The sequence below is a fragment of the Haematobia irritans genome, chromosome 3, assembly GCF_050003625.1.
Source record: "Haematobia irritans isolate KBUSLIRL chromosome 3, ASM5000362v1, whole genome shotgun sequence".
In the NCBI taxonomy this organism is placed as follows: Eukaryota; Metazoa; Arthropoda; class Insecta; order Diptera; family Muscidae; genus Haematobia; species Haematobia irritans.
Genome location: NC_134399.1, coordinates 132,187,498 through 132,198,718, shown reverse-complemented (window position 1 = coordinate 132,198,718; position 11,221 = coordinate 132,187,498). Strand labels below are relative to the sequence as shown.

Below are 11,221 nucleotides of genomic sequence, written 5' to 3'. Positions count from 1 at the left end.
CAACATTTTCAGCAGAAATAAAATTTGTAAAAAATTTTCTGTAGAAATAAAATTTTTACAAAATTTTCTATAGAAATAAAAATTTGCCAAAATTTTCTAAAGAAATTAAATTTTTTTTAGTTGATAGTTTTTTGGTAAAATTTTCTTAAAATGTTGGTAGATTATTATTGGCTAGAGTGGCAACCGTGGTTCTCAGACCATAGTCATTGGTTTACGTGGATAAACCAGCAACGATTGACGCTTTAGAAAACAATATTCATGGGCATGCCGACGGACGGACACCAAGCGCCTTTGTTGCGTTTTTAATATTTCCATGGATCTAAAATCACTTTTTTTTGCAGATCAGTGTATCAGTATATCCTGACCACTATGTGCTTTAGGGTACAAAAATTTCGATTTCCCGAGATAGGAAAATGTCCGAGAAAAAAAAATATCCAATAAAAACACAATTCCCCATGTTCTAATATGCGGTATCGCAAATTGCAAAAAAAAAAATTTTCTTCCAACGAAAAAATCGATTCCAAACTGAAACGGTCATTAAAGAGAACTATATTGCCAACTTTTAAACTTATAGGGTTTGGGTAAAAGAAAAATTAAAAATTTGCCATATCGAATATCAGAACCTGGGGGTATATTTATTTTAAATTTTTGTATATTTTTTTATTTGATGTGTTCAAAAGTAGATCATCTTCTTAACACAATGTAAAAATCTATTTTATATTTTTTTAGAGTGTTTTCTCCTTTCTACGGTCAATGGTGGTCGCTGGAGTAATGTTAAGATAATATAATTTGCACATTCCAAATCGGACATTTTGGCTGTAGAAGAAAACTTGTAGCGTTTTATGCATTTGGCTATAGTGGTTTTAATATTCATTTCCGCGTAGCGATAACCTGAAAATAAACAAAAAATATATATATATATTAAAATATATTTGGCAAAATAGGGTAATACATATATATAAGAGCTATATCCAAATCTGAACCGATTTCGAAATTTTGCAGACTTGAAGGGTGATGAAATCTATTACTTTGAGCCTGTCCAAAGTTAAGTTCCCTATCCAAAAGTTAATAAACTTTTCACTTCAAGTCGTGTTTTCTTAAATGATTCGACTTAAAATTGTGGTATTCTAACATGAAAGAAAATGTTGTTTGACTCTGGTCAACTTGGCTTTAATAATTTATAAAAATTCTTCAAAATTAATTAAATCGTCTTTGTGTTTGTTGACGTTTTATATCTTGACTACAAAGAAAACAAGTATATACGGCCGTATGTTCAGCCAGGCGGAATCTTATGTACACCCCACCATGGATTGCATAGAAACTTGTACTAAAGACTTTCAACCACAATTGAATTACTTGGGTTGCTCTAACACATGTCGATGGCAAGGTATCTTAAAACTTCTTAACACCGTCTTCTCAATTGTAAGTTAGTCCATACGGGGTATATATTAAAAAACAACAAAAACAAGTAAGGAAAGTCTAAAGTCGGGCGGGGCCGAATATATTATACCCTGCACCACTTTGTAGATCTAGATTTTCGATACCATATCACATCCGTTAAATGTGTTGGGGGCTATATATAAAGGTTTGTCCCAAATACATACATTTAAATATCACTCGATCTGGACAGAATTTGATAGACTTCTACAAAATCTATAGACTCAAAATTTAAGTTGGCTAATGCACTAGGGTGGAACACAATGTTAGTAAAAAATATGGGAAACGTTTAAATCTGAAGCAATTTTAAGGAAACTTCGAAAAAGTTTATTTATGATTTATCGCTCGATATATATATATATATATATATATATATATATATATATATATATATATATATATATATATATATATATATATATATCTAATTATACAATTATTCTTCGAGCTTTATGGACAGATATAGATTAAGGAACATGGTTAATAGACCATTATTAACCATATTAACCATGTTCCTTAATCTATATCTGTCCATAAAGCTCGAAGAATAATTGTATAATTAGATATAATGCATTTGGACGTCAATTGCCTGTTTCGGTATCAGGCTAACATGTTATATATATATATATATATATATATATATATATATATATATATATATATATATATATATATATATATATATATATATATATATATATATATATATATATATATATATATATATATATATATATATATATATATATATATATATATATATATATATATATATATATCAGGGATCCGGAGCGGAGCGGAGCAAGCCCTTTTTTTGCCGGAGCGGGAGCGGCATTTCTAAAAGCCGGAGCGGAGTGGGAGCGGAGCGGTTTCCAAATGAAAAACCGCTCCGCTCCGAATAAAATATTACTTGAATGAAATGTGTAACTTTGAAATTACACTGTGTAGGTAATTTAAAATTTAGCTAGTACTTAGCGTAGTGTGAGTAAACGTTTAAAATGTACGATATGTATTTTTGTACGTACGTACATTGGGGAAAACACAACATGTTTTTTAGTAATTGTTTTCAAAAACGGCAAATGTCAAAATATATATCTAGTATGTGTTGTAAAAGTAACAACAGTACTTTCGATCAATTTCATCCCGTATTACTACAAAGATGTTTGTAATGAACGTCAAATAAATGCAATTAAACGATCTTATTTATATTTAATTTTTTAGTTTTCTACACTGAAAAAAATATTGTCGTGAAGTCAAAGATTCCATGTCCTTAGAATAACAATGCAAATTTTGCTTAACATTGAAGACGCACTTCTCTAAAATAAAGTTTTTTATACCCATCACCATAGAATGGTGACGGGGGTCCAATAAGTTTGTCATTCCGTTTGTAACACATCGAAATATCGATTTCCGACTATATAAAGTATATATATTCTTGATCAGGGAGAAATTCTAAGACGATATAACGATGTCCGTCTGTCTGTCTGTCTGTCTGTTGTAATCACGCTACAGTCTTCAATAATGAAGCAATCGTGCTGAAATTTTGCACAACCTCGTCTTTTGTCTGCAGGCGGGTCAAGTTCGAAGATGGGTTATATCGGTCCAGGTTTTGATATAGTCCCCATATAAACCGACCTCCCGATTTGGGGTCTTGGGCTTATATAAATCGTATTTTTTATCCAATTTGCCTGAAATTTGAAATCTGGAGGTATTTTATGACCGTAAAGAGGTGTGCCAAAAATGGTGAGTATCGGTCCATGTTTTGGTATAGCCCCCATATAGACCGATCTCCCGATTTTACTTCTTGGGCTTATAGAAACCGCAGTTTTTATTCAATTTACCTGAAATTGGAAATCTAGAGGTATTGTAGGACCACAAATACGTGTGCCAAAAATTGTAAGTATCGGTCCATATTTTGGTATAGCCCCCATATAGACCGATCTCCCGATTTTACTTCTTGGGCTTATAGAAACCGCAGTTTTTATTCAATTTACCTGAAATTGGAAATCTAGAGGTATTGTAGGACCACAAATACGTGTGCCAAAAATTTGAGTATCGGTCCATGTTTTGGTATGGTCCCCATATAAAACGACCTCCCGATTTGGGGTCTTGGGCTTATAGAAAGCGTATTTTTTATCCAATTTGTCTGAAATTGGAAATCTAGGGGTATTTTCGGACCATAAAGAGGTGTGCTGAAAATGGTGAGTATCGGTCCATATTTTGGTATAGCCCCCATATAGACCGATTTCCCGATTTTACTTCTTGGGCTTCTAGAATCCGAAGTTTTTATCCTATTTGTCTGAAATTGGAAATCTAGAGGTATTTTCGGGTCATAAAGAGGTGTGCCGAAAACGGTGAGTAGCGGTCCATGTTTTAGTATATCCCCCATAAGAACGATCTCCCGATTTAACTCCTTGGGTTTCTAGAAACCGTAATTTTTATCTGATTTGCCTGAAATTGTAAATATTCTGGTATTTTAGGCTCGGTAATTTGGTAATGCCTCCATATAGACCGACTTCACTTGAATTGCTTGAAACTCAATGTAAAATTTCCAGATTTTACTTCTACATATTTAAGATTTCAAATCAAGACGCTATTTTATAATTTTCTTGCACACTTACAAGAGATGTTAATGATTCCTCTAAAACTCAAACAAAAATGGTTCTTATAAATCCAGAATCTGATATAGTCCTCATAGGTGAAATCTTTAAATTTATCTTCGGGAAGTGTCCTCAAGTCCTCACGCCCTCCTAAAATTTCAAAGGAAACCCTAATATTTGGTTCATGGTGATGGGTATTTAAGGTTCGGCCCGGCCGAACTTAGTGCTGTATATACTTGTTTTCTTGTCCAAAAGGCAATAAACTTTTGAATGAAGTTGTAATGTCCTTATAATTAAGTGATTTTACTTAAAAATGTGTATCATAACATGAAAGATAAAATTTTTGAGGTAAGGTCAACGTGACTTTAATAATTAAGAAAAATTCTTTAAAATTAATAAAATTGTCTTTAAATTTGTTTCCTTTTTGCATCTTGCCTACAAAGCAAAAAATCGTTAAAAAATAAGACATGTTTTTCAACACTTTATTTTAAAGACGCTTTTTACTTGAAACATAGCATAATTTCTACTGGAAGTCGAGTCTTAATATGAAAAAAAAAAATAACTCGTTAACTCGTTTTTAAAGGATTTTGATAACAACTGGCGAAAAAAATCTAAAAAAATTAAAAATTAACATATGCTTCCTAGAATGCTTCCTTTAATGAAGTCAAAATGGATTTAATATTTCTGAAAAAATCTTCAAAATTAATAAAATATTTCAACACATTGTTTTAAAGTCATTATACCCTAAACCACATAGTGGTTAGGGTATAACAAGTTTGATCTGCCAAAAAATGTGCCTACAAGAAATATTGAATTTAGACCCCATAAAATATATACCGATCGAGTCAGAATCACCTCCTGAGTCGATCTAGCGCTTGGCGTCCGTCCGTCTGTCCATGTATTTGTTGTTCACAGGATTTCGGTCGCAATTATTAACCGATTTTGATGAAATTTGGTACAGGGAGTTTTTTTGGGCACAAGGAGGAATGTTATTAAATTTGGAAGAAATCGGATCAAATTTAGATATAGCTCCCATATATATGTATTGCCCGATTTCGACAAATGGGGTCACGTTGCACTTTTTTTACTAACCGATCGTCGTCAAATTTAGCACAAACTAATCTTCTGTATCACCCTTTAAGTCTGAAAATTTCATCGAAATCGGTTCAGATTTAGATATAGGTCCCATATATATGTATCGCCCGATTTTGTCAAATTAGGTCATAAAACCCTTATTTATCAACCGATCTTACTCAAAGTTGGCGAAATGTAATCTGCTATAGCACTAACTATATGTGCAAAAAATCATCGAAATCGGTTCAGATTTAGCTATAGCTCCCATATATGTACCGCCCGATTTTTTTAAATAAAATAAAACTCAATTGAACAAATAATACAATGTTTGTACTATAATTTTCTCGAAGAGGAGCGGAGCGATTTTTTTTTTCTCGGAGCGGAGCGGTTTTTTTTCTCCGGAGCGGGAGCGGAGCGAAAAAAATGGACCGCTCCAGATCCCTGATATATATATATATATATATATATATATATATATATATATATATATATATATATATATATATATATATATATATATATATATATATATATATATATATATATATATATATATATATATATATATATATATATATATATATATATATATATATATATATATATATATATATATATATATATATATATATATATATATATATATATATATATATATATATATATATATATATATATATATATATATATATATATATATATATATATATATATATATATATATATATATATATATATATCAGGAATTAGGAAAATTAGAGTCATTTTTACAACTTTTCGACTAAGCAGTCGCGCGATTTGACAAGGAAAATCTTGGTATTTTGACAATTTCTGTCGAAATCAGAAAAACATATATATGGGAGCTATATCTAAATCTGAACCGATTTCAACCAAATTTGGCACGCATAGCAACAATGCTAATTCTACTCCCTGTGGGGCTGTATTAGTCCATATCGGGCGAAAGATATATATGGGAGCTATATCTAAATCTGAATCGATTTCAACCTAACTTGGCACGCATAGCTACAATGCCAAATCTACTCCCTGTGCAAAATTTCAATCAAATTGGGCCAAAACTCTAGCTTTTAGGACCATATTAGTCCATATTGGGCGAAAGATATATATGGGAGCTATATCTAAATCTGAACCGATTTCAATCAAATTTTGCGCACTTGACTAAACTACTAATTGTACTCCTAGTGCAAAATTTCAACCAAGTTCGGCCAAAAATCTGGCTTCTGGGGCCATATAAGTCCATATCGGGCGAAAGATATATATGGGAGCTATATCTAAATCTGAACCGATTTCTTCCAAAATCAATAGGGTTCTATTCTGACCCAAATAAGGAACATGTGCCAAATTTTAAGACGATTGGACTTAAATTGCGACCTAGACCTTGATAACAAAAATGTGTTCACAGACAGACGGTCGGACGGACGGACGGACGGACAAACTGACATGGTTATATGGACTCAGGGACCCACCCTGAGCATTATTGCCAAAGACACCATGTGTCTATCTCGTCTCCTTCTGGGTGTTACAAACATATGCACTAACTTATAATACCCTGTTCCACAATGTAGCGCAGGGTATAAAAATTTTGACAAAATTTTTTATAGAAATAAAATTTTGAAAAAATTTTCTATAGAAATAAAATTTTGGCAAAATTTTCTATAGAAATAAAATTTTAACAAAATTTTCTATAGCAATAAAACTTGACAAAATTTTCTGTAGAAATAAAATTTTGACAAAATTTTCTATGGCTGTAAAATGTTGACACAATTTTCTATAGAAATAAAATTTTGACAAAATTTTCGATAGAAATAAAATGTTGACAAAATTTTGTATAGTAATAAAATTTTGACAAAATATTGTATAGTAATAAAATGTTGACTAAATTTTCTATAGAAATAAAATTTTGGTAGATTATTTTGAGGGATCGGCTATATATAACTATAGACCGATATGGACCAATTTTGGCATGGTTGCTAGCGGCCATATACTAACGCAATGTACCAAATTTCACCACGAAAATTTTGACAAAATTTTCTATAGAAATAAAATTTTGACAAAATTTTCTATAGAAATAAAATTTTGACAAAATTTTCTATAGTAATAAAATTTTGACAAAATTTTCTATAGCAATAAAATTTTGTCAAAATTTTCTATAGAAATAAAATTTTGACTAAATTTTCTATAGCAAACATTTTTGACAAAATTTTTTATAGAAATAAAAATTTGACAAAATTTTCTATAGGTTAAAAATCTCGATAGAATTTTGTATAGAAATAAAATTTTGACAAAATTTTCTATAGAAACAAAATTTCGACAAAATTTTCTATAGAAATAAAATTTTGACAAAATTTTCTATAGAAATAAAATTTTGACAAAATTTTCTATAGAAATAAAATTTTGACAAAATTTTCTATAGAAATAAAATTTTGACAAAATTTTCTATAGAAATAAAATTTTGACAAAATTTTCTATAGAAATAAAATTTTAACAAAACTGTATATAGGAATAAAATTTTTACAAAATCGTATATAGAAATAAAATTTTGACAAAATTTTCTATAGTAATAAAATTTTGACAAAATTGTCTATAGAAATAAAATGTTGACAAAATTTTCTATAGAAATAAAATCTTGACAAAATTTTCTAAACTAATAAAATTTTGACAAAATTTTGTACAGCAATAAAATGTTGACAAAATTTTTTGTAGAAATAAAATTGTGACAAAATTTTCTATAGAAATAAAATCTTGACAAAATTTTCTATAGCAATAAAATGTTGACAAAATTGTATATAGGAATAAAAATTTAACAAAATTGTATATAGGAATAACATTTTTACAAAATTGTATATAGAAATAAAATTTTGACAAAATTTTCTATAGAAATAAAATCGTGACAAAATTTTCTATAGCAATAAAATTTTGACAAAATTTCCTATAGAAATAAAATTTTGACAAAATATTCTATAGAAATTAAATCTTGACAAAATTTACTATAATCATACAATTTTGAAAAAATTTTCTATAGCAATAAAATGTTGAAAAAATGTTTTATAAAAATAAATTTTTGACAAAATTTTCTGTAGAAATAAAATCTTGACAAAAATTTTTGTTGTTGTTTTTTTGATTTCAGCTTAAAACCATGCATTGACTAAACTACAAGTGAAGCTTAACCAACAGAGGAAAACAGAATGTCAAATTTATTTGGGCAAAGCCCTATAAACTGCAAGATGGTAGGATAGACGCACGTTTCGGAATTACCACATTCCTCATCAGCATCCTCTACTTGCAGCAAAACTATCAACCAATTATCAGAATAAATTCAGGCAGTTCACTAAACCCAACAATGAAGCAGACTTGAACCTTCCGAAAAAAAGGTATTATATGGTAGCCGGCTTATGCCGAAATAAATTCGTACAAACATATCTCTTTTCCTTTGCCACCGTCAAATCATCGATTTGAGTGCAGTTGGCTGGGTTTATTTTGAGCGTGCTTCCTCTTTCTCTCATTCGTTTTGTTTTGTTATTGTTGGTTTTTTCTTCAATCATTGTTGTTTTTTCTGATTTCAGCTTAAAACCATGCATTGACTAAACTACAAGTGTAGCTTAACCAACAGAAGAAAAAAAGAATGTTTGTCAAATTTATTTGGGCAACTCCCTATAGAGTGCAAGATGGTTGGACAAAATTGACAAAATTTTGTATAGTAATACAATTTTGACCAAATTTTCTATAGTAATAAAATTTTGGTAGATTATTTTTGGGGATCGGCTATATATAACTATAGACTGATATGGACCAATTTTGGCATGGTTGTTAGCGGCCATATACCAGCGCAATGTACCAAAATTTCACAACGTACCAAATTTCAATCGGATCAGATTAATTTTGCTCCTCAAAGAGCTCCGGATGTCAAATCTGGGGATCGGTTTATATGGGGGCTATATATAATTATGGACCGATGTGGACCAATTTTGCATGGTTGTTAGAGACCATATACTAACACCAAGTACCAAATTTCAGCCGGAGCGGATGAAATTTGCTTCTCTTAGAGGCTTCGCAAGCCAAATCGGGGGATTGGTTTATATGGGGGATATATATAATTATGGACGGACGGACTGACATGCTTAGATATTTTATGGGGTCTTAGAGCAATATTTCGATGTGTTACAAACTGAATGACAAAGTTAATATACGCACCATCCTATGGTGGAGAGTATAAAAAGCCTTCAAAAATAAAAGATGTTTTTCAATATTTTATTGTACAAGGCGTTTTTGACTTGATGAATACAACATAACTTCTACTTTATCTCGAGTCTGAATTTTCAAAATTGAAATTTTCGTTTACACATTTTTTAAGGACTTTGATAGCACATAAAGAAAAAAGCTGAAGAAACGCTTAAACACAAATTTAAAAGAGAATTGTGTGTCCTTACTTCAGTTCTTCGTTTCTTTGATTTGCAATCAATACTAAACTTCCCCTCATGTTTTCAGTAAATTTCAAGTTAATCGGAGAATTTTGTTTTTTGTACTGTACTTAAAAAAATAATCGGGCAAAGGGCAAGTCTCCCTCCATGACATGATCAACCTCTACGTTCTCTGAAAATTTCAAGTAAATCGGTTAAGCCGTTTCCAAGCTTACCCGGAATATGCAAACAAATAAACATAGTTTGGTTTTGATATATACTCTATTATGACGCCCACTGTATATGAATACATACCTATGCAAGTACGTAGACCCTTGGCAAATGGTATATATCCGAATGGATGTATCTTTTCCAGATTAATTTCGAGGAAATTATCGGGATTGAATTTTTCTGCATCGGGACCCCAGACCTCTTTGCTCCGATGCATATTGTATAAATCGATCATGATTCGTTGTCCTTCGGGCAAAACAACACCATTGCTTAATTCTAAATTCCCACCGGTTACCATGCGTCCCATTAGCGGTGCCACAGGAAATAGTCTTAAGGTCTCTTTCACTACAAGATCCAGATAAACCATTTTACATTGATCTTCATAGGTAACTTCGATCATATCATCATCATCGGCATCTGGATAGATTTGGGATATTTCTTCATACAATCTTTCTTGAATGTCTGGATGCATTGCAATCATTAACAGGATAAAGAATTGGGTAGCCGATGTACTTTCAAAAGACTTCAGGGGGCGAAAAAGAGGAAAATTAATATACATATTATTTATTTATTTATTTTTTGAAAATTTTCTACTTTTTGCAGAATTTTACTTACTCCAATGTACATGTGCATGAGTTCATCCACTGCATCATCGAATTGAAATTTATTTTCCTGAATAGCTTTATCTACATAATCCATAATTGTAGTTGCTTGATTTAAATAACTTGGATCCTTGCCTCGCAAATTTTTATAATTAGTAAGCGACTGTACGGAAGAGAAGAAAACACAAATACGAAATTAAATGATCTAATGCATTTTTAATTGAGATTACTACAATCGTGCAAATAATAATATCAATAGCCAAAGCCAATTAAATGTCTACTATTCTGCGAGAAGATTTCGTCCCCATGTTTCTCGAAATACGATCTTACTTTCCCGTCTTATAAATTCTCAAGAGGAACAAGCATATACGGCCGTAAGTTCGGCCAGGCCGAATCTTATGTGCTCTCCACCATGGATTTCGTAGAAACTTCTACTGAAGACGGCCATCCACAATTACATTACTTGGGTTACGGCCGATGGCAAGGCATCTTAAAACTTCTTAACAGCATCTTCTAAATTGTAAGGTAATCTATGCGGAATGTATAGTAGACAAAAGAAAGGTCGATTAAATACATATATATGTAGTTCTTGACCGGTATATAGTATAGGGAAGAAATAATTACGAACCGATATGAACTTTTATGCTGTAATTATAGAGCCAGAATTGAAATATGGGGATCGCTTTATATGGGGGCTATATACAATTATGAACACGAGTCTACCAAAACATGGCAGATTTTTTCTGTTAGGTAGATTGGTAGAATTCATGATGTTTTGGAAGATTTTGCAAAATATTCCTCTCCAACTATGAAATGCTTCATAAATTTTCTATAGAAATAACATTTTGACAAAATTTTCTAC

At 30.9% G+C, this 11,221-nt stretch overlaps 1 protein-coding gene across 1 annotated transcript in view; it reads right to left on the bottom strand.

Moving 5' to 3' along the window:
* Window positions 1-600: 600 nt before the first annotated feature.
* LOC142230323 (putative cytochrome P450 313a4) overlaps window positions 601-11,221 on the bottom strand; it is a 41,393-nt gene continuing 30,772 nt past the window's right edge. Inside the window, exons 6-8 of the mRNA XM_075300963.1 lie at window positions 10,373-10,522; window positions 9,842-10,280; window positions 601-891 (exon numbers count right to left, since the gene is read on the bottom strand). Of these exons, the coding sequence (XP_075157078.1) occupies window positions 716-891; window positions 9,842-10,280; window positions 10,373-10,522 (765 nt within the window). The 3' untranslated portion in view covers window positions 601-715. The remainder of the gene's footprint in view (window positions 892-9,841; window positions 10,281-10,372; window positions 10,523-11,221) is intronic.